Source organism: Callithrix jacchus, chromosome X (genome assembly GCF_049354715.1).
Source record: "Callithrix jacchus isolate 240 chromosome X, calJac240_pri, whole genome shotgun sequence".
NCBI lineage: Eukaryota > Metazoa > Chordata > Mammalia > Primates > Cebidae > Callithrix > Callithrix jacchus.
In genome coordinates, this window is record NC_133524.1 from 135,332,997 (window position 1) to 135,358,753 (window position 25,757).

Below are 25,757 nucleotides of genomic sequence, written 5' to 3' on the forward strand. Positions count from 1 at the left end.
TGGCTTGCTCTCTGCACATAACCCAAACCCTAAAGGTGTGGTGAACTTGTGAGCATGCAGAGGCAGGCAGCTTGACTCTGTGGGAATGGGAGAAGGCACACAAATGTGAGGATTTCAAGACATTATGTTAGAGAAAACAAATGGGAAGCTCTCTGCATTTGGTTTGGTTTTATGAAATTAAGAAAATAGAGATAATCTTAAAAATTCTGAAAAAGAGATTGCATAACATATCTACAGAAAAGATGTGCAAGAGCCTTAGTATCCCTGGTCAGGCTAACTGGTAAAACTCTTTCTCTTCTGAAGCCAGTCAGTATAGACCGAAGGAGGTGACTGCTTCTTCAGATGTGAACATGGCAACCCAAGCTTTCAAGGAACACCCGCCAAAAATAAAACAAAAATAGTATCACCAAAGAAACAAAAATTTTCTAGTTGCAAACAAAAAAGAAATGGAAATCTACAAATTTCCTGGAAAAACATTAAAAGTACCTTTTTTAAAGAAGCTTGGGTTGCTACATGAGAACACAGACAGAGAAGTCAGTAGAATCAGGAAAACAATGCATAACCAAACTGATAAGTTCAACAAAAAGAACGCATGAAAAACAAACAAACAAACTCTCAAGCTGAAGAATGTAATGACTAAAACAAAAAATGTAACAGAAAAACATCCACAGCATACTCAATCAAATGAAAGAAATAGTGAAGTCAAAGACAGGTCATTTGATATTATACATTTGAAGAAGAAAAAAGAAAATTGAAAAGAATAAGGAATGCTTATATGATTTATGGATACCATCAAGAGAACTAATTACAGATAAAAGAAATTCTAGAAAGAAAAGGAAAAGACAAAAGAACAAAGCATGCTTTAGAAATAATGTTTGAAATTCCCCAAATCTGGGGAGAGAAGAGGAAATACAGGTAAATGGAGCTCAAAGATTTCTAAACGGGAATGATCCAAAGTGGACTTCACTAAGGCACATCATAATCAAACTGAAAATGTTAAAGTAAAGAGAGAATTTCAAAAGGAGCAAGAGAAAAGAGACTTACCACATTCAAAGGAATCCTGCTAAGACTTTCCAAAAATTCCTTAGCAGAAACCTTACAGGTCAAGAGAAAATGGGAGTGTATATTCAAAGTGCTTAAAGGACAAAAAAAACCTGGCAAGCAAGACTACTTTACTCATAAAATCTGTCCTTCAGAAATGAAACAGATATAAAGTATTTCCCAGAGAAACAAACAGTGAAGAAACAAACATCACCACTAGACCTGCCTTACAAGAAATGCTAAAGGAAATTCTTTAAGATGAAATAAAAAGTATATGATAAAATCGAAAATACACTAATATGTACTGGTGGTACATAAAGCACTTTTAACTCTAGTATAAAAATTAAAAGACAAAAGAAGTAAAAGTAACTGTAGGTACAATAACTTGATAATGGGTACACAATGTAAATATATGAATTGTTACATCAAAACACAAAACAGTGGCGAATTAGGATTATAGAGCTTTTATATGCAATTGAAGCTTTGTTTAACAGTTGTTAAAACAGACTGTTATAACTATTAATATAAGAGGGCAAGTCTCATGGTAACCACAAAGCAAGTATCTATAGTTGATACATAAAAGATAAAGAAAAATTCATATGGAACCGAAAAAGAGACCATAGAGCCCAGACAAATAAGCAAAAAGAACAAAACCAGAGGCATGATGCTACTGGACTTCAAACTACACTACAAGGCTACAGTATCCCAAATAGGATGGTATTAGTACAAAAACGGACACACAGACCAATGGAATAGAAGAGAGAATTCAGAAATAAGACTGCACATTCACATATGCAGAAGATTGAAACTGGACCCTTCCTTCCACCTACACAAAAATTAACTAAAGATGAATTAAAGGCTTAAATGTAAAACCCCAAACTATAAAAACCCTAGAAGAAAATCTAGGCAATACCATTCAGGACATGGACACAGGCAAATATTTCAGGATGAAATCGTCAAAAGCAATTGAAATAAAAAGCAAAAACTGATAAATGGGATCTAATTAAATAAAGAGATTCTGTACAGCAAAAGAAACTATCAGAGTGAACTCGCTACAGAGTGGAAGAAAATTTTTGCAATCCATGCATCTGACAAAAGTCTAATATCCAGAATCTGCAAGGAATTTAAGGAAACACCAATGATGCGATGAAGAAACTGCATCAACTAACAGGCAAAACAACCAGCCAGTAAAAAACGACAGGATCAAATTCACACATAACAATATTAACTTTAAATGTAAATGGCCTAACTACCCCAATCAGAAAACACAGACTGGCAAACCGGATAAAAAGTCAAGACCCATTGGTGTGCTGTATTCAGGAGACCCATCTCACATGCAAAGACACACATTGACTCAAAATAAAGGGATGAAAGAAGATTTACCAAGCAAATGGAGTTAAAAAAAAAAAAAAGAAGAAGGGGTTGCAATCCTAGTCTCTGATAAAATGGCCTTTAAACCAACAAAGATTAAAAGAGACAAAGAAGGGCATTACATAATGGTAAAAGGATCAATGCATCAAGAAGAGCTAACTAACCTAAATATATATGCACCTAATACAGGAGCCCCCAGATACATAAAGCAAGATCTTAACAACCTACAAAGAGATTTAGACTCCTGCACAATAATAGTGGGAGACATTAACATTCCACTGTCAATATTAGACAGATCAATGAGACAGAAAATCAAGAAGGATATCGAGGACTTGAACACAGATCTGGACTAAGCAGACCTAATAGACTTCTACAGCACTCTCTACCTCAAATCCACAGAATATACATTCTTCTCAGCACCAAATTACACTTACTCTAAAACTGACCGCAAAGTTGGAAGTAATTCACTCCTCAGTAAATGCAAAAGAACAGAAATCATAACAAACAGTCTCTCAGATCACAGTGCAATCAAATTAGAACTCAAAATTAAGAAACTAACTCAAACTGTACAACTAAAAGGAAACTGAACAACTGGCTCTTGAATGTCGACTGGATAAACAATGAAATGAAGGCAGAAATAATGATATTCTCTGAAACCAATGAGAATGAAGACACAATGTATCAGAATCTCTGGGACACATTTAAAGCAGTGTCTAGCGGGAAATTTATAGTAATAAATGCTCACATGAGAATTGAGGAAATATCTAAAATCGACACCCTATCAAAAAAGTTGCAAGGGCTATAGGAGCAAGATCAAAAAAACTCAAAACCTAGCAGAAGACAAGAAATAACTAAGATTGGAGCAGAACTGAAAGAGATACAGACACAAAAAACCCTTCAAGAAATCAATAAATCCAGGAGCTGGTTTTTTGAAAGGATAAACAAAATAGACAGACCACTAGCCAGACTAATAAAAAAGAAAAGAGAGAAGTATAGAATAGATGCAATTAAAAAAAAACGATAAAGGGGCTATCACCACCAATTCCACAGAAATACAAACTACCATAAGAGATTACTAAAAACAACTCTATGCACATAAACCAGTAAATCTGGAAGAAATGGATAAATTCCTGGGCAGTTACACCCTCCCAAGACTAAACCAGAAAGAAGTTGAATCCCTGAATAGACCAATAGCAAGGTCTGAAGTTGAGGCAGCAATTAATAGTCTGCCAACCAAAAGAGGTCAAGGTCCAAATGGGTTTACAGCCGAATTCTACCAGATACACAAAAGTGAGCTGGTACCATTCCTTCTGAAACTAGTTGAAACAATACCAAAAGAGGGAATCCTTCCCAAATCATTTTATGAAACCAACATCATCATCCTGATACCAAAAACTGGCAGAGACACAACTAAAATAAAACACTTCAGGCCAATATCCATAATGAACATTGATACAAAAAGCTTCAATAAAATACTAGCAAACCAAATGCAACAGCATATCAAAAAGCATATCTATCACGATCAAGTAGGCTTCATCCTGGGGATGCAAGGCTGGTTCAACATATGCAAATCCATTAACATAATCCACCACATAAACAGAACCAAAGACAAAAACCACATGATTATCTCAATAGATTCAGAAAAGGCCTTTGAGAAAATTCTACAGCCCTTTGTGCTAAAAACCCTCAATAAACTAGGTATCAATGGAACAGATCTTAAAATAATAAAAGCTATTTACAACAAACCCACAGCCAATATCATACAGAATGGGCAAAAACTGGAAGCGGTTCCCTTTGAAAACTGGCACTAGACAAGGATGCCCTCTCTCACCACTCCTATTCAATATAGTATTGGAAGTTCTAGCCAGAGCATCAGGCAAGAAAAATAAATAGTGGGCATTCAATTAGGAAAGGAGGAAGTCGAATTGTCTCTATTTGCAGACAGCATGATTGTATATTTACAAGACCCCATCATTTCAGCCCAAAATCTCATTAAGCTGATAAGCAACTTCAGCAAAGTCTCAGGATACAAAATCAATGTGCAGAAATCACAAGCATTCCTTTACACCAATAACAAACAAACAGAGCCAAATCATGAGTGAACTCCCAATCACAATTGCTACAAAGAGAATAAAATACCCAGGAATACAACTAACAAAGGATGTAGAAGACCTGTTCAAGGAGAAATACAAGCCACTGCTCTAGCAAATAAGAGAGGACACACAAAGATGGAAAAACATTCCAAGCTCATGGTATGGAAGAATCAATTTCGTGAAAATGGCCAAACTGTTCAAAGTAATTAGTAGATATAATGCTGTCCCCATCAAGCTACCATTGACCTCCTTCACAGAACTGGAAAAAAAACCGCTTTAAACTTCATAGGGAACCAAAAGAGAGCTCTCATAGCCAAGACAATCCTAAGCAAAAAGAACAAAGCTGAAGCTATCATGCTACCTGATTTCAAACTATACTACAAGGCTACAGTAATCAAAACATCATGGTACTGGTACCAAAACAAAGATATAGACCAGTGGAACAGAACAGAGCCCTCAGAAGCAACACCACACATCTACAACTATCTGATCTTTGACAAACCTGACAAAAACAAGCAATGGGCAAAGGATTCCCTGTTTAATAAATGGTGTTGGGAAAACTGGCTAGTCATGTGCAGAGAGCTGAAACTAGACCCCTTCCTTGCACCTTACACTAAAGTTAACTCCAGATGGATTAAAGATTTAAACAAAAGACCTAACACCATAAAAACCCTAGAAGAAAACCTAGGCAATACCATTCAGGACATAAGCATAGGCAAAGACTTCACGATTAAAATACCAAAAGCAATGGAAACAAAAGCCAAAATAGACAAATGGGATCTAATTAAGAGTTTCTGCACAGCAAAAGAAACTATCATTAGAGTGAACTGCCAGCCAACAGAATTTGAATAAATTTTTGTGCTCCACCTATCTGTCAAAGGGCTACTATCCAGAATCTACAAAGGACTAAAGTAGATTTACAAGAATAAAACAAACCCATTCAAAAGAGGGCAAAGGATATAAACAGACTTTTCAAAAGAAGACATTTATGAGGCCAACAAACATATGAAAAAATGCTCATCATCACTGGTCAGTAGAGAAATGCAAATCAAAACCACACCGAGATACCATCTTACACCAGTTTGAATGGCAAACACTAAAAGATCTGGAGACAACAGATGCTGAAGAGGACGTGGAGAAACAGGAACACTTTTACACTGTTGGTGGGAGTGTAAATTAGTTCAACCATTGTGGAAGACAGTGTGGTGATTCCTCAAAGATCTAGAAATAGAAATACCATTTGACCCAGCAATCACATTACTGGGTATATACCCAAAGGATTATAAATCATTTTATTATAAAAACACATGCTCATGTTATGTTCATTGTGGCGCTGTTTACAATAGCAAAGACCTGCAACCAACCCAAATGCCCATCAATGATAGACTGGACAAGGAAAATGTGGCACATGTATACCATGGAATACTATGAAGCCATAAAAATCTATGAGTTTGTGTCCTTTGTAGGGACATGGATGTATCTGGAAACCATCATTCTCAGCAAACTGAAACAAGAACAGAAAACCTGTTCTGATTCATAGGCAGGTGTTGAACAATGATAACACATGGTCACAGGGAGGAAAACATCACACACTAGGGTCTGTTGAGGGTTGGGGGCTAGGGGAAGGATAGCAGGGGGCAGGGAGGTTAGGGAGGGATAACACTGGGAGAAATGCCTGATGTAGGTGACAGGGGGATGGAGACAGCAAATCACTGTGGCATGTGTGTATCTATACAACAATCCTGCAATATCTGTACATATACCCCAGAACTTAAAGTATACTAAAAGGTAAAAGAAAAGGAAAATCATAAGGAAGAGAAAATGTATTAAAGAACAAACAAACAGGGGTTTGGGACCAAAATTTTCTTTAGTGTCCTTGTCTGTCGTATGAGAATAATGCTGGCTTCATAAAATGAGTTTGAGAGTGCTCCTTCCTCTTCATTTTTTGGGAAGATTTTCACAGGGATTGCTATTAGTTTTTCCTCAAATATTGGGTGGAATTTATCAATGTTGATACAAAATCAACATGAAAAATCAGTTATTTCTCTACACCTACAATGAACTATCCAAGAAATGAATTTGTGGTGGCTCACACCTGTAATCCTAGCACTTTGGTAGTCCAAGGCCAGTGGATCACCTGAGGTCACGAGTTTGAAACCAACCTGGTCAACATGGCAAAACACTGTCTCTACTAAAAATATGACAATTAGCCAGGCATGGTAATGGGCACCTGTAAACCCAGCTACTCAGGAGGCTGAGGCAAGATCATCCCTTTAACTCAGGAGGTGGAGGTGGCAGTGATCCAAGATCACACCACTGCACTCCAACCTGTGTGACAGAGCAAAGGTCCATCTCAAAAACAAAACAAAGCAAAACCCCCAAAATAAATTAGAAAAAGAATCTCATTTGCAATTGCATCAAAAACAAAAAAGTACTTAGGAATACTCAAGGAGGTGAAAAATCTGTATATTAAAAACTATGAAACACTGATGAAAGTAATTGAAGAAGAAAAATAAATGCAACAGTATCCTGTGTTCATAGTTTGGAGGAATTAATATTGCAAAATTGTTAATACTAACCAAAGTGATCCACAGATTCAATGGAAGCCCTATCAAAATCTTAATACAATTTTTTACAGAAATAGAAAAAAAATTCTAAAATCCATATGGAACTACATAAGTCCCCAAAGATCTAAAGCAATCTTGAGAAAGAAGTATGGAACTAGAGATGTCACACCTCTCAATTTCAAATTATATTATAAAGCTATAGTAACCAAAAATCAGTATAGTATAGGCGTAGTAACCAACACATAGACCAATGGAACAAAATAAAAAGCCAAGAAATAAACCCACACATATATGATCAACTAATCTTCAACAAAGACACTAAAAATACATCATGGGGAAACATAATCTATACAATAAATGGTATTTTAAACATTTAATATAGAAATATAAAAGAATGAAATTGGATCCTTGTCCTATATCATATACAAAAATCAACTCAATTAAAAACTTAAATGTAAGACCTAAAATTGTGAAATTGCTAGACTAAGAAATAAGGTCTATGGCAATAACTTTTTTGTCTGTAATGCCAAAATCACTTGCAACAAAAGTGAAGATAAACAAGTCAGACTAAGTTAAATTAAAAAGTTTCTAAGCCAGACATGGTGGTCCATGCCTCCAATTCTAACACTTCGGGATGTCTTGAGGTGGGAAGATGGCTTGAGCCCTTGAGTTTAAGACCAGCCTGGGAAACATGGTGAAACTCAATCTCTACTAAAAATACAAAAATTGAGGTGGCAGTATCAACTGAGCCTGGGGAGGTCATGGCTGTGGTGAGCCGTGATCATGCCACTGCACTCCAGCCTGGGTGACAGAGTGAGACCCTGTTTAAAAATATATATATATCTGCCCAGCAAAGGAAACAATCGAGAAAATAAAAGGCGACCTGCAGAATAGGAGAAAATATTTGCAAACCATATTTCTCATAAGGGGTTAATATCCAAAATGTATGAGGAACTCATACAACTCAATAGCAAAAATACAAATAACTGAATTTTGAAAAATGGACCAAGGAGCTGAATAGGCATCTTTCCAAGGAAGACATGCAAAGGGCCAACACGTATCTGAAAAGGTACTTAACATCATTAATCATAAAGGAAAGACAAATCAAAATCACAGTGAAATACCAGCTTCACATGTTATTGATAGGAATAATGTTATCAAAAAAGTTAAAAAATAATAAGTGTCGGCAAGGAGGTATTCTTGTACACTGTTTATGGGAATGTAAATTAGTATAGCCATTATGTAAAACAGTATGGAGATCCTCATAAAAGTAAAAATAGAAGTACTGTATGATCCAGCATTCCCACTTCTGGTTATATATCCAAAGGAAATGAAATCAGTATGCCAAACAGACATCTGCACTCCCATGACAGTACTATTCACAATAGATGCATTATGGAACAACCTAAGTACCCATGGACAGATGAATGAAGAACGAAAATTTTATATATATATATATATATATATATATATATATATATATATATATATATACATATATATATGTATGTATCTTAGCCATAAAAAGAAGGAACTCCTTTCATGTACATAAACATGGATGAAATTTCAGAGTATTTTGAAATAAGCAAACTAAGTGAAATAAGCCAGATGCAAAATGAAAAAAATTACATGATATCATTTATATAAAAATAATTTTTAAAAGTTGAACTAATGGAAACAGAAAGTTGAATGGTGGTTACCAGGGTCTAGGTGTTGAGGTAACATGGAGACATAAAAACAAAATTATTTTAATTTTTCACCTTTATATACCAATTAGATTTTTCATAGTAAATACGTTACCTTAAAAAATAAAATGTGCACTTTCAATGTAAAGATGTTGTTAGAACATAATTTCGCTGATTTTTCCCTATATGATTGTACCAGTCAAACTACCCTATAACTTGAAGAACTCCTTGTTGAGCAGGCAAAATACAGATTGTTCAATAGAAGAAAAGGAGGAATTAGTAGAGCAATCTTCTATAGCCTAGTAGGCATGGTTGTGAATTATGCTTTGCTCATAGTACATTTTTTTTGTTTTATCTACTGAAGAGAATGATTTACTCATTAGGTTTCTATGAAACATAGAAAGCAACTCCACTTCAGAAATGCTCAAATAATACAGACCTAAGTGGCTCATAATATTTTTCTGGTAATGAGATATAATGGAATGAGGCATTGCAGAAAAATTGCTCCTTTCCCAGACATCACTTGCATACCAAGGGCTCTGCCCCTCATTGTCCAGCTGCATTAGGCTAATTAATATTTTGGAGATGCCCAGTGCTATTTCATGTGTCTTTGATGTGAAGCTCTATGTCTTCACTTGTACTATTCTGTTCTGTTTTGTTTTGTTTGACATTGAGTGTCTATACTTCCTTTATGGCTGTTGAATTCCTACTCATCTTTTAAGACTCTAACTGAAAAATTAACTCCTCTGTGAAAATGTTTAAATTTCTCTAACCAAAAATTTTTCTTTCATTGTGTTTTTTATATTATAGCATTTAGTATAATCTAAGTGTGATGCTTGCATGTTTATCTACCACTCTAGACTGAGAGTTTGTAGAAAGAAGATCATGTGAATTCCGTTTTTAGTACAGTTAGCCTTGCAGGTGACTCCAAGGAACTTTTAAGCTCTCTTTACAGAAATGTCCCTACGAATAGGCAACATGACTTCTTTATTTAGTGTCCTGCCACACACACACACACACACACACACACACAAACACGCACACACACACACAATAGGATAGCGTTTGTCTTGTATATATCTGGCACTAAATATGTTGGTAAATATTTTTTTTTGATGTATTTTGGAACGTTCTTAAGACCCATGAAAGTCAAACCTTGTTCAAGCTGTTTTATTCAGCTGTTTTACCTTAAGAAGAGAACTATACCTGTGGTAGAATTCAGCTGTGAGCCCATCTGGTCCTGGCCTTTCTTTCGGTTGGTAGCTATTAATTGATGCCTCAACTTCAGACCTTGTTATTGGTCTATTCAGGGATTCAACTTCTTCCTGGTTTAGTCTTGGGAGGGTGTAACTGCCCAGGAATTTATCCATTTCTTCCAGATTTACTGGTTTATACGCATACAGGTTTTTGGTGTTTGTAGTAATCTCTGACAGTAGTTTGTATTTCTGTGGTATCGGTGGTGACATCCCCTTTATTTTTTATTGCATCTATTTGAATCTTCTCTCTTTTCTTCTTTATTAGTCTGGCTACGAGTCTATCTATTTTGTCGATCTTTTCAAAAAACCAGCTCCTGGATTTGTTGATTTTTTGAAGGGTTTTTCGTGTCTCTATCTCCTTCAGTTCTTCTCTGATCTTAGTTATTTCTTATCTTCTGCTAGATTTTGAATTTGTTTGACCTTGCTCCTCTAGTTTTTTAATTGTGACATTAGGGTGTCAATCTTTCCTCACGTCTCATGTGGGGATTTAGTGCTATAAATTTCCCTCTAAACACTGCTTTAACTTGGAACCCACCCAAATGCCCATGAATGATAGACTGGATAAAGAAAATGTGGCACACAGACACCATGGAATACTATGTAGCCATAGAAAGGACGAGTTCATGTCCTTTGCAAGGACATGGATGAAACTGGGAAACATCATTCTCAGCAAACTGACACAAGAACAGAAAACCGAACACTGCATGTTCTCACTCATAAGTGGTTGTTGAACAATGAAGACACATGGACACAGGGAGGGGAACATCACACACTGAGGCTTGTCAGGTCGGGGGCTAGGGGAGGAATAGCAGGGGGTGGGGGCATTGGGGAGAGATAGCATTAGGAGAAATACCTAATGTAGATGATGGGGCAATGGATGCAGCAAACCACTCCCATGGCACGTGTATACCTATGTAACAAGCCTGCACGATCTGCACATGTACCTCATAACTTAAAGTATATGTAGATATATATATCGATATATATATATCTATATATCTATCTACATAGATATATATCTATATATATCTACCCAACCTAAAAAAATACATAGAACAACTGGAAAAAAAAGAAAAGAAGGGAACTATACTATAGCCAGACTTGGAGAACTAATTCATTCTGGTTTTAAAATTTTTGAAGAAGAAAATAACACTTGGATTGTAATCATCCAGTTTGTCCCAGGGTATTAGCGACAGAGAGGTTTCTGTATGTGAAGAACATGAAACTAGTTACTTTCAATTGGAGCTCCACTTTATTAATCCCAGTAAGGAAAGAAAACTTCTCTGTTACTCAACCCCAGAGTATGTTTTTCTACAAAATTGACGCAGTGTCAATGCATTTATCTTTTCATGAATGCTTTATCCCAGCCTCAGTAATGTGCTATGTAGCACTGACAGTTTTTAAGGTAATAAATATCTACTGTGCCAACAAGCTGAGTGATTGACTCAAAAGTGTGGCGTTTTTACTTAATCATGATCCCATACGTTTCTTTTACTCTAATTACTAACTTTATATAGCATTGAAAACAAATTATTAAGAGCGTACACAATTATTCAGAGTATGAAATATGCAGATATGCTAGCATGTTGTAGGGCAAACCTGGGCAAGACTATTCAGCATGCATAAGTGTCATAGCTGGAAGGATAGCTTCTGAAGCCAGAGAGCTGTGGATTTTGAACTTGACGGTCCCATTCTCTTGACTGAATAGACATATGATCATCCTCTCAGAGGAAGACAGAATCTCTCAGTCCTTTTGTAGGCATATCTACGAGTGTGTGTGTGTGTGTGTGTGTGTGTGTGTGTGTGTGTGTTTGTACAAAAGAGAAATAGTGAGGCAGTGTTTGTAACAAAAACTAATAAAAAATGAGAAACTTTGCTGGGTGCCGTGGCTCACGCCTGTAATCCTAGAACGTTGGGAGGCCGAGACAGGTGGATCATGAGGTCAGGAGTTCAAGACCAGCCTTGCCAAGATGGTAAAACCCCGTTTCTACTAAAAATACAAAAGTCAGTCAGGGGTGTTGGTGGGCGCCTGTAATCACACCTACTCGGGAGGCTGAGGCAGGAGAATCGCTTGAACCCGGGAGTCAGAGGTTGCAGTAAGCCGAGATCGCACCATTACTTTCCAGCCTGGGTGACAGAGTGAGACTCTCTCAAAAACAAACAAACAAACAAAGAAGACAAACAGAACTGATATTTGATTAATTACTTTACAATTCTAAAATTGAAAATCATCCACATTGTGTGTTCTAGAAAGATTTCCTGCATTATGACAGAATTGCAACTGTTACAAACCTCTTCCAGTATGCCCACACAGATATTGGAAAATCCCCAAAATGATGCCATATATTATACTTGTCTGTATTGTTTATTGTGGTAAATGTCATGAGAAATACAAGATGCTTGTACTCATGTGATATTAGCAAAAGGGTTCATTGATTTGTCATAGATTATTGTTCTCTGTGCAACAAATTCAGACCAACATCTAAATAGCAACACACTGTTTAAAGATTAAAAATGCCCAGAATATGTGACCGTTCATGAAACAGTAATTTCCAAAATTCCCCAAGCTGGGATTCTTTTCATTCTCTCTCTCTTCCTCTCTCTCTCTGTTTCTTGGAGATAAAGAGCAGTCTCAAATTAGAGACATGTTCTTTTTGAGTATACTATTACTTGCAGCACTCTCAATTGTGTGAAACCACGAGACCACATCTTTGTGGACAGAGCAACAAAAGGTATGAAAAGTTGTCTTTGTAAATATGGCTAAGAATTTGAAGGGTACTTGTGGCATGACCTAGCTATACTTTGCTAATTGTTTTATAATTGGAAATGGCAATCTATTATACCACTGCCATATCCCTGTACAGATTTTTGTACTGGCAATTAGAGTCCTGCTGTAATCAATTTCTAAAGTGCGGAAATGGCTTTGAATAGAGGTCGAAAGGATTTTCAGAAACAATATAAAAAAGCCTAGATTGTCTTGAAGAGACTGTTGTTTAAAAACTATGCCAGTGAAGGCACATTTTAGTTTTACCCATGAATGACATCTCATCTAAATGAGGCTTCTAAGATACATTTTTATAAAATTTGTTGAAAATGGTTATCAGTTCTGATCCCACCACCCCTTATCCACAGAATAGTTATGATCAGCTGATATAGACAAAGAGTTATTCATTTTCCCTCATATGCTCCTTTGACAACTGATGTTTGGAAAAATTAAACTCATGTAGCTGAGGTCTTTGAAAAACTCTTCAGTGAGATTGACTGGCTTAAAACTGGAACAATATACAGGTTAGGGAGGGGAGGAGTGCCACAGATCACTTCCCTCTCAATCCTTTAAGGATTCTATGGGAATTAGCATGTGCTCTCTTTGGGTACAAACAAAACTCCTGGGAGGGGGAATTGGAGCCTGTTTTGCATTCAAAGCATTGCAAATAGCCTGAAGAAAGTGGTGGTTTTCTTTTCCATATTCTATCTTAGGCTAAATACAGTGTAACAATTGAATATACCTGGGGTGGAAAACTGACCTAAGTGCTATGCCATACAATGGTGGCTTTCAAATTGTGGTAGTATCAGATTCAGGAGATTCCCAGGTCAAGCCTAGAACCAAAGAAGCATACAAAACATCACAGGTGATACAGGTACCCATAAAAAGCTTGAGGACCACCAGTCTCCTGCAATGTTAATAGACGCTCCATGAAAATACGGCTTTGTGGTCAAATAAGTTTGTCTCAGCATTTGTAAAAGTAAATAGACTTTTTTAACATAGGACTTTTCAGTCCTATGTTAATCTGCTAATGCACACTAATCCTGAAGAGAGGAATAGTGTATGCCAGTGTGGTATAGTTTGGTTCTGTGTCCCCAACTAAATATCATTTAGAATTGTAATTCAAATATGCTGAGGGAGGGAACTGGTGGGAGGTGATTGGATCCTCAGGGCAGTTTCCCCATGCTGTTCTCATGATAGTGAGGGAGTTCTCACTAAATCTGATTGTTTGATAAGTGTCTGGCGCTTCCTTGTTCTCTCTCCTGCTGCTATGTGAAGAAGGTCCTTCGTCTTCTGTCAGGATTGTAAGTTTCCTGAGGACTCCTCAACCATGCAGAACTGCAAGTCAATTAAGCCTCATTCCTTTATACCAGTGTGAGAACGAACTAATATCAGTGGTTCTCAAAGTCACAAGTACCAGCAGCCTCAGCATCACCTAGAAACTTGTTAGAAATGCCAAGATTTGGGCCTACACAAGACCCACTCAATTAGAAACTATGAAGGTGAGGTCCAGTGAACTGAGTCTTATAAGCCTTCCAAGTGATTCTGATGTGAGCTAATATCTGAGACCTAATATTATTTGATGTGTTTCCCAGAACTACTTGACTAAAGAGTCTTTTTTTTTTCTTTCATCAGTTTGGTGGCAAGACTAATATTTTCTGTCAGGAGGAATGCTACCGAAGGATGTGTCTGGGGGTGTGGGGTAGGAAATGGTATATGTGTAATGATGATGTGTGAAAGAATTGGTATCATCACTTGTAAAAAGGTTTATTTGAGGGCTATTTATTTACTTATAAATTTATTTTAACACCACCATCTGTTAAAAACAACTTTAAGGCAGCTCAAAAAGAATGCTGAAGGTAAAGGATTCCTCCTGTGCATTTTGACTCCTTCCTATTAATGCCAGGCATCCCTGAGGCCCCACAGTGCTAATTTGTGTATTACTACCAGCGGACCTACACTATTTCTGAACAACAAAAAAGCAAGACCAGCAACCAAAGTAATCAATAACCAAACTTTAAGGTTCTTAGAGAAAGAGGGAGACAATGTACTACTTTTCCCTACTGATTGAAAATTAGTAAGACTTACTAGGGAGAGGTGGTTGAGTGAGAGTCTCCTTGTGTTTAAACCATGGTACAAAGGTTCCTGCATCCAAGATAGGCAGATGACCTTACCTCATGTAGGTGTGCTTTAGAGCTCAGGCAGGATGAAGCAGAATGAGGAAGACAGAATGAAATCACAAGATGACTAGACGGGGCTGGGGTGGGCAGGGATAGGAGCTCATGCTGAATCTGGCCCAAACATCTTAGAAATGAGGAGTCTCCCCTCCTTGAAAAGGCCTGCTGTTTGGGGTCCCAGTAATTTTAGTTTCAGATGCTCTGAAGAGCGCTAGTCAATTACATTTTATGTATTTCACAACTCTTCCCTCCATATACAGATGTTCCTTCATTTACGATGGGGGTCACATACCAATAAACCCATCTTAAGATGAAATTATATTTAATACACCTAACCTAGCCAACATCATAGCTTAGCCTAGCCTGCCTTAAATGCAATTAGAACACTTACATTAACTTACAGTTGGACAAAAGCATGTACTACAAAGCATATTTTGTAATAAAGTATTGAATATCTCATGTCATTTATTAAATACTGTACTTGAAATAAAAAGCAAAATGGTTGTATGGGTGCTTGAGATATAATTTCTACTACATGCCTATTGCTTCTGTACCACATTGAAGCCCCCAAAATGTAAGTTGAACTATTACAAGTCAGAGACCATATGTATTGACTCACAGTGTTCATTGCCAGATAATGGCAGCTTTGGGGAGCTAGAGGAAAGTCATCAACATTAAAAAATATTTGCATTTTCCTTCAGTTCTCAAAGGTAGAAAAGACAGTAGATATTTAATCTTGTGTATTCCCTTGAGAGAGGAGAGAAATAAGCAACAGAGAGGGGAAATGACACTATAAGGGGCAGAGGAAATACAAGCACAAAGGTCTCATTTGTATAATTTGACCACTGAATGGGAATATGAAATCCTCTGTACCAATCTGAAGTCCAAGTACAGTAAATAATAAAATAAACACACTTTAAAGTGTTCATGTTAATATAAATTGCTAGACTGTAGATTATCTGAGGACAGTAACCTTATCTACATTGTACAATGTTTATTCCAGTTGCTACTTCAGTTAATGGCACATGATGGATGCTCAATAAATACATGTTGAAAGATTATTCTTTGAATGAATATAAAGAGTTTATTCGGTGCGTATTTGGGTATACAACAACAGATATTAAACAACTTTTTTAAACTTTTTGTGCACAGGACAGAAAACTGCCTGTACATGCTATGTCCACTTTTGGAACACAGATTTAAACAATTATTAATGCACAAAATCTTACATATCATGCAACTCTATGCCAAGAACCCAACTTTCTTCCATGCAACAGATATGAAGATCTAAATGGAAACCTAGCTAATTCTTAAACACTTTTCCAGTAGCAAGTATAATATATGTTGTTGAGGGAAAACCAGTCTTAATATTTCCTTGTACACAATATTCATGTGCCAAATATGACAGAAGGACTCATACATATATAGATAAGACATCTCTTATTTTAACAACACAAAAGACAACATCACAGTTCCACAGTTCCTGTCTTTACACAAGAAGCCACACCAGTAGTTTAACATGATACACAAATGGAATTAAGAGAAATCTACACTTGATGATAATTTTTTAAGTTATTTTTACTGACAGGTTGACAGTACAACTCAATTTCTACTCACAAAGTACAGCACAGTAACTTGACCACAATGCTACAAATCTAAAAAAAAAAAAAGATTGGTAAAATCACAAGAACACTGTTACCTTGAGCCTGAGATGCCAATTCAGATTCAACCCTGAATTTGGTTAATTTGGATTAAGTGACACAAAAAGTCAATAGAACCACTGAATTTCAGAAATCATAAAGTTGCACTATGCCAAAGAAAATGTACACATGAATCAAGCGTAGATAGAAAACATTAAGCCAAGAAAACAACACAGTTCACATAATTTTGTTTGCCCCGACAAAACATTTAAGCAGTTAATTTTGTTACGTTATGTTTTGTTTTGTTTTTTGAAGAAAACTGTGGTCTTTTAAATTTTCTTGGTGGGAGAGCAAATTTTAATCAGCATTAGTGCTGTGAAATAGTTTTGGTTTGTGATCCCAAAAGTATAGGTGAGATCATGTGAAAATTTGGCAGTCCTTCTCCCAGACTTAGTTCACTGAAATGCTTGGCATTCTTTTGCACAAGCTCAATCTAAATAATGGGGCTTTCGTATGAATGATAAGAAAGTCTAATGGCAGATAGAATAGTGAACTCTGCCTGTTTGTTTCATAAATGTCACTGACAAATTTGAACTTTTGGGTGAAGGACTGCTAGAAGAATTCAACAGCACCTGGAGGTAAGGTTCTGTTACAGAGCCCTTGTTTTGCCCTCACTGGCTACGTTGATTCATTGTGGCTCATGGATTTGCCTCCATTCAGCACGCCAGAGACACTTCTGCTCTTGGTTGGGGTCCCGCTTCCAGATCGGGAGAACTCCGTGAGATCATGCAGTGATGGCTCCTTGTACATGGCCACTGAAAAGCACATAAAGATGGTATAAAAGGCCTTCAGTTGGGCACACCAATATATTGTATTCTTGAACATTTCTAAGAATAGTTTGTAGGTATTCTATTCTATACACCTAAATGATAAGTAGGTGAAGTAATGCATATGTTAATCAGCTTAACTTAGCTATTCCACAATGTATACATACTTCAAAATATCTTGTTGTTCATAATAGATATGTACAATTTTTATGTCAATTAAAAATTAAATTTAGAAAGAAAAAAAGAGAAAAAAATACATCAAAAAATGGGTATACCACACTGATCCTCAACTTTTCTTTTGGTTACTACACTTCTGTACCTTAAGCCGGACATGAAAACATTGCTTTCAAGGACTCAAAAGAGAGTGGACTGGATCAGATTAAGCAAAGATCTAGCCTTGGTGTAGTAGTGTGTAAAGAATTTTAATGCCTAACTTCTATTACTTACGGTTATATGAGAGGATTAATAAAAAATGCATTTAATAAAGCTCTTAGAAGTTTAAATATGATCTATAGCATACTGTGCAAGGCAAATATTAAAATTTAAAACATTTTAAAACACTGATTTCTATCATTCTTTAAAATGAAACACTTTAAGACTCTAAGTATTAGATAGTTCTTGGTATAGTGAATGGTAACATTTATTATTGCTGTGCTATAAATAACCACACTAGTTTATAGTTATGCAACACTTATAACATGCTAAATACTGCTCTAAGTTATTTGTATGCATTATCCCATTTAATCTCTGTGAGAATCTTATAAGTACTCTTATCCATATTATACAGATGAACTTGAGGCATACGCAGGTAAATAACCTGTTCAAGATCATCCATTACTAAAAAGTAAAGTTGGGCCTTGAATCTAGGCAGTCTGGCTCCAAAAAATGTGCTGTAAAACACCGCGCTGTGCTTATTTGAATTCCGCAGTGTCTGCCTCTACTCTAAACCCCTACTCTAACCCCAGGCTACTAACCTCTTTGAAGTCTTCCTTTGCCTTGCCTGCATTTTCTGTCTCTTCTCTACCACATCTCATTACTTCTTATATCACTATTTTCCATAGCCTATTCTTATCCCTCACCCTTACTATTGTGCTATTAATCTGTTAATGATGATGGGAAAACTATAAGCAAATGTTGCTGAAATAATATGTTAGGCCCTTAGAGAGGACCCAAGGAGCTTTCTGATAAGTGTTAAGTGTACACAGATTTTTTACACCTATGTTTCTGCCCAAGCAACATTTTAGCATAATTTGGGGTTCTTGACTGTCCTGAGTTAGCAAGTAAGGTACTTCCACATGAGTAAAGTGTCACTATATGTACATGCACTATGGAAAAATTAAAATCAGGAGAGCAAATGTTTTTGAATGTAACGAAATGTAAGTTTTTTTAAAATAAATATCTGAATATGGAACAACTATTTCACTTTAGAAAGTGTGATGAAGGACTGCTTTAAATTACCATTTCTAAGTGTTCAACATCACTAATCATCAGGGAAATGCAAATTAAAACCACAAAGAGATACCACCTTACTGCTGTAAGAATGGCCATAATTAAAATGTCAAAAAACAACAGATGTTGGCATGGATGTGCTGAAAAGGGAGCACTTTAACACTGCTGGTGAGCATATAACTTAGAACAACCACTATGGAAAACAGTATGGAGAATTCTTAAAGAACTAAAAGTAGAACTACCATTGGATTTAGCAATCTCACTCCTGGGTATCTACTGAAAGGAAAATGAAACATTGCGTGAAAAAAGACACCTGCACAGGTATGTTTATAGCAGCAAAATTCACAATTGCAAAAATATGGAACCAACTTAAGTGCCCATCAATCAATGAGTGGCTTAAAAACATGTGGTATATATACACCATGGAATACTACTCAGCCATAAAAAGGAATGATATGATGTCTTTTGCAGCAGCATGGATGGAGCCGGAGGCCATTCTAAGTGACATAACTAAGGAATGGAAAACTAAATATTGTATGTTCTCACTTAAGTGGGAGCTAAGCTATGAGGACACAAAGGCATAAACATGATAAAATGGACTTTGGGGACTTGAGTAGGGGGAAAGTTTGGGAATGGGGTAAGGGATAAAACGTTACACATTGGATATAGTGTATACTGCTCGGGTGATGAGTGCACCAAAATTTCAGAAATTGCCACTAACTTACCTATGTAACCAAAAACCACCTGTACCCCCAAAACTATTGAAATTAAATAAATAAGTATATTTAGTAGCATAATCTATAGTTTCCACAATATCAAATTTACCTTTTAGTGGTTTGGGCAGAAAATGAGCTGCAGGCTTGTTCTTCTTCACATGGTTGCCTTTCATGATCTCTCCTTCTTTGTTCAGACCCAGATACCACCCTCGGCCTGACTGCTGCTGACGGTATATCATTGATGAATATGTCACGTAATAATTTTCAAACACTGATTCTTTGAATTTGCACTCAGGTGTGAAAAGTTCCTGCAACAAAAGTAAATAAAAGTTCAGTGTTTATATTATAGCTCTGAATTTCCTGTAGAATCATGTGGTATTGCCTTTTAGGAGGTTAAGACATGCTTTGTTAAAGCTTGTATGACTGGCGCTCTATTTTAATAGTCTAAACTATCATCATTGGAAATCAGCAGACTGTATATAACATTTCACATGATGTTTAGAAAAAGCCATAAGTGAAAGTGCTATTGATTAATGATTAGCTCTCTTTGTTATAGGTATTGGGAACATTAGAACAAGCCATGTAAGTGAAATATATTGGTTAAATACAAGAGCCAAGGATTGAAAAGACAATCATAAAACTGACATATGGAGCTTTGTTCTCTTCAGGATTCAATATGAGAAAATAAACATTCTGTCCTTGTACTTAATTTTCATGGAGTCTTGAATTATTATACACTAAGGTTGTCAACTGCCTCAGGCTGAAACCTGTGTTCCAATGCTGGCTGCCTATATTGTTACAAAGAAAGCCTACCTTTGACTTCTAGGTAAACCAAATTGATTTTTTTGGGGTCATTGGACCTTGGCTTGAGACAGAAAGAAAAATTCCCCCCTCACCCTATCCTTGCCTTACAGTAATATTTACATGCAAATCAATACAAAAGCAAGGAATTTACAGTAATTCTACCAGCAGACATAATAGAGCAGCCCAGTGGACTCTGAACTCAGGAATGTGGTTTTCTGCCATGCATTTGGCCATCTTTACGTTAGACTGCGAAGGCTCCTAGCCTCAATAGACCATTTTAAGGAAAAAATAAATAAATAAAAAACTTTTGTGTGTTTGAATATACGTGTGTGTGTCTATGTGTACAATAAGCAGCCATTAAAAATGATAATTTCAAAGCTAAATGAAATGAATAGCAGATTTGAATCTAGAAGTAAGCCATAGAGTAGCAAAGGGCCTACTTGGAGTGGAGGATTATCAGGAAAATGCTAACTGAGCTACATGTGATAGAGGCACCAATTAAACTATCAGATTTTTGCTAATTTCCTGAGATGTTATCAGGAAAAAAAAATACTTGGTACTATCACCAAAAACATGTGTACAAATATTGCAAGCTTTCTGGGGCACCAGTCTTTTAAAAACAACGTGTCCATGGTTCTACCTTACTGCACTTTCATATTGGATACCATTCTAAGCAATACACACTAGCTGAGAAACAATATCTGAAGCACTCTAAGTCACTTCAGCAAGGAGGGGCATATTCCTCAGGCAAGGCAGCTTTTCCCTGAAATTTAAGCACTCAAGCAATTTCCTTTCCTTTTTTTCTGGGGTTCTACAAACACTGTTTCACACAGTAATCTGCCTAATCTCCCCCCACTTCCCCAATCTGGCTCTCAGAATGCAGGAATTGGAGTATCTTTTGGGGTTATTTCAGCCTAGGGGCACACTTGATAGATCTTCAGAGGATTCACACAAATGCAACCTACTCAAGAAGCAATGTACTTCTAAGGCAACTGTCACATGTTAGAAACCAAAATGTTCTATTTATGGGCTGTGAAAACTCCTCTTTGTAGGATTTCTCAACATAAAGAAAGCCAAGAAAGTACAAATAAATTTGACTAGAAGTCTCCACATTTCTTTTAGTGATGAGGACAACTGCATAGAACGTTGCTAAAATTGTTTGAGAATTAAATCGGTGTATGGAAAAACACATCATCATTGGAGAATGGATTTTCCTTTCATAAAGAGTCAGAAACCATTTGAATATAAATCTGGTGAAAAATGCATATGATCAAGGCGAGTGATACCAAGTAGCCACATAAACAATGTATGGCTGACTCCAGGCTGGTGACATGGGATCATTGCATATTCTAAGGCAGGTCCCGAAAATGGGTTGCATTTAATGTCTTATGTAAGGGCAGCATTCATTCATTCATTTAGTATACATTTTCTAATGATCCATTAAGTACTTGGTTGGTCCTAAATATTCATAGGCAAGTAATATGTGGCCTCAGACAGCTTCTCACATATCTGTAGGCATCAAACATGTACCCAAATGGCATAGATACAATGTGTGCTACCATAATGAAAAAAGGAAGGTTTACAGTAGGTGCTGTATGAGAACAGAAAAAGCCAGACTTAAAACTGACTGAGGGACTAAGGAGGGATTCACCGAGAGGGTGTCATTTTAGCAGAGCTTTTCTACACAGAAAACAGGGAAGAATAATATTTGAAGCACAGAGCCACACTTCCTCTACTTTTCCTGTGTTCCCTGTCTTAGTAATTGGAATCAACCATCCTGGCAGTTGCTCACACTTAACACTTCAGAGGACCTTTCATTTTATTCCCATGCTCTCTAGTCTATGATCCATGACCTTCACCTTCCATTCCCATTGCCACTGCTCTAGTTTGCGCCTTATTACCTCTTCACTGGACTGCTGTCATAACCTCCTAACTGGTTTCTTCTCTTCAGCTGGCAGGTTTGCTTTCCTAAAGCAAAGTTCCCTTCCTTGGGAAATTTTGATGATTTCACCTTGCCTATAGTGAAAACAACAACTTGATGTAACATTGAAAAATTCTCTGCAATTCAGCCACTACCATGCCTTCCAGCATCATCTTCCAGTGTCATTCACCAAAGACCCATGTGTGCCTTCGTGTTTTACAGATGCCATTCATTTCCTTTGCTTAGAATGTCATTCCTTTGTTTATCTACCTACTGGCTTTCCTCTAATCCCTCAAGGCCTAGCTCAAATGTGACTGTTTCCAGAATCACATATAATCTCTCCCAATCAGAACTGATTGCACCTGTTATCTGTGTTCCCATAAACTCTACCTACATCTCTAGCATGGCCCTGTGACTCATATAACTGTATGATTACCTCCAGATAGTAGGGAACTTGTCTTACGTTTTTGCCCAATCTACCTTCCGCTCACAAAAATGACACATGTTAGCACATGGCAGACCACTTGATTATTGTTTATATAATTTGAATTTCAGAGATTCTTATTTAAATATTGGAAATTTCAGGACTCAGAAGTATCAACTAGTAAAAAGTCTGCAGGGAGTTTCCTTAATACATATCAAGAAATCAGCTATATGTAAAATGAGGCTGTTACTGCATGGATATATTCTGCAAATGTGATTTAATATCTGTTAAGAATGACATGGCACCTACAATGTCAGGAGAAAAAAACTTGGCAATTGTTACAACTATTGGAAAATGGCAAGGAAGCACTCAATGAACTGAATGCTCTGTCACATCCTGGCAATTTCTTAGTCATCATCACTAAATTTGGATTCAAAAACTCAGTAGAAAGGGAGAAAAATGAGGCCAAAAAAAGAATATCGAAGCAACCAAAGGAGTGTTCTGTTCTCCGTGTATGACACTGTCATTTTATCCAGTGTTGAGTAGGCAGAAGAGGCTTGATTTTTATCAAATGTGGAAAAATATGAGCATCCCACCCAACACAAGGCAGGTCCACCAAAGGGTACAGTTTCACTTCTATGTCTCTGCAGTGATACATGTGAATAATAGAAATTGGATTTGCCCCAACCCAGGAAATCCCTGTTCAGAGGATACTAGGTAGACGTATGTCAAGAAACAAACCTACTTCAGTTAATCTGGAGATGCTCAATAGTGCACTGGAAGAAGGTATCATAGTGGTCTTGACACATGGGAAGCACTAAATGAAGGCAGCAATCACTGTGTTCTGGATTTAACAGTCACTAGATAAATGTCTGCTATTGTAATTAATGCATGAATGAGTTAAAAAGATGTTATGAATTCCCTGCATAGTCACTGAGAAATTACTTGACATGAGTACCAAAGAAAAGATGCTTTAAGTCTTACAACCTTTTATGCGTTGATTTCCCTTAAAAGTTGTTTGCCACTATTGCATATATGTTTTTTTCAGACAAATAACAACTTTTTAGTTCATGAAATAATCAATCTGTCTCTAATATCTTTCCTCTGTATAATCATGTCTATTCCCCTTGAAGTTCAACATTTGTTTCTTGTCAGTAAATATTAAACTTTTTATTTAAGAAATTCATATCAGTTAGTATCATTATAGTATAATGATAGCATTTTGAGTAAGGAATGAGGAATCTACATTTAGAGAATAAGTGGATCAAGGAGCAAAATCTAATATTTCTTTTTGCCAACATACTTACATGATTGAGGAGGAAATAATTCTTCAAAGGTTGAAATATCACTGACAAACATAAAACATATTAAAACCTCCACACAGACTTTGAGAGGCAAGTGAATAATTCCTTAGTGTAACCAGTTATGTTGAATATACACAAATAACTGCAACATGTTTTCTGGGCGTGCCAAAAAACATCTTTTTCCTGGAACAAAGGCTCAGGAGCAATATAAATTGTTATTCTCTGTCATAGTCAGAAGAAGCAACGGTGTCCTGGCTTGCCTCTGTCACGGAGGGCAAAGTATGGACAGAGTGTAGTATATCTTTGGCCTCCTGGAGCTGGAGCCAGGTCACAAGAAGCATGGGCTATGATGATGGCTTCCCTCAATGGAGCCAAGTAAGGGCTATGCCAGTCAGCAGATGGTGTGTAGCTGTATCCTCAGTAGCCATACCAAAATGACGAAAGCTAAAATATCTGTATAACATTTATGTTGTTTCAGCGTCTTAAACACATTCTCCAATACCAAAAGATACACACTAAGATTAAATGCCTTCCTGATTAAAATAAGTAATTTGGCAAACACGGGCCTTAATAACAGGTTTTTCATGCTTTTTCTTCCACCCTGTTCTTGTATTTTCAGCTATAGTGCAACTGATAGGGTGGCACCGTTTCATTTGTGTCTGTATCTCAGCAGGATGGGAGGCTTTGAGGATTGCCATGCAGACTGTAAATGTTTCCCTTTAACACATTTCTCTCAAAAACATATTTTTTTACATGGGCTGTACTGATTCCCTTAGATCCAGAGAGAGAGAGAGCAACAGAGTCTACTGAAGTTGTCCATACATAAAATGGCAACACTACATCCTCAGTCTGGCGAACAAAGCCTGTGATGGCAGTGTTACCAAGTGCACACATCCTGGTATAGATTAATGTTTCTCAATATATTTTGTTTAATTCACAGGTAACATTTGTTAAAGCAAGAACCATAGAACATAGAAAGAAAAACAGTTGATAGATATTAAGAGTAGCATTTAAAGAATGTTTGATAATGAACCTGGAAGCACATAGTTTCCTCCTTTCAGTAGGTCCTTTAAACCTATTTCCTATAAACCTTTCTCTTCTACATTCCCACCTCTCCCTTCTTCTCCTCTCTTCCAGTCACATTTTCAGTAGCCTGATCATCCAATTTATTGAACAATTACTGCCAATAACAAGGGTCACTCTTCTAATTTTGAGTCATGTTCTGATGATAATTATTTTTCCAGATTTAAAGTTAGGTTATTTAAGCAGGTCTGACTTGTGTGCATCAATTATTCCTAGCCTAATGAAATTAATATGCAGACTAAAATTAGATTCTGTTGAAAAAACTTGAAAAAATAGAATCTTAAAAGATAAATTGTGCCCATGAGGGTGACAATGTAACTACCTATATTCTCTATACAGGCTTGCCCTCCACCAGTTATTTCAAAATCCAAGGCTAATCATTATATTTAGGGCTTTGATGTTCTCTCCCAGGGTATATTTAATGTGAATGAACTTCATTATGACTGAGATCAAAGCATGAGAAGGGAGAGACTGAGGAAGAGGGAATCAATACTCACCCAGTGCACTATAGCTAAGTATAATGATTAACGCAGGATAAACAGAATATGGTTGCTCACTCAAATATCCACTGGACTATTAGATACTTGAGGGCAGCTCCTAACATAAGGTCTAGAATACATTAAATTATCAATACA

At 36.6% G+C, this 25,757-nt stretch overlaps 1 protein-coding gene across 4 annotated transcripts in view; it reads right to left on the reverse strand.

Annotated features, from left to right (window-relative positions):
• Positions 1 to 16,018: 16,018 nt before the first annotated feature.
• Positions 16,019 to 25,757, reverse strand: part of FGF13 (fibroblast growth factor 13) — a 597,768-nt gene continuing 588,029 nt past the window's right edge. For all 4 annotated transcript variants that reach the window (XM_035288732.3, XM_035288734.3, XM_035288731.3 and 1 more), the window contains 2 exons: positions 19,696 to 19,894; positions 16,019 to 17,409 (listed from right to left, as the gene is read on the reverse strand). In XM_035288732.3, coding sequence (XP_035144623.1) covers positions 17,273 to 17,409; positions 19,696 to 19,894 — 336 coding nt within the window. In that variant the 3' untranslated portion in view covers positions 16,019 to 17,272. The remainder of the gene's footprint in view (positions 17,410 to 19,695; positions 19,895 to 25,757) is intronic.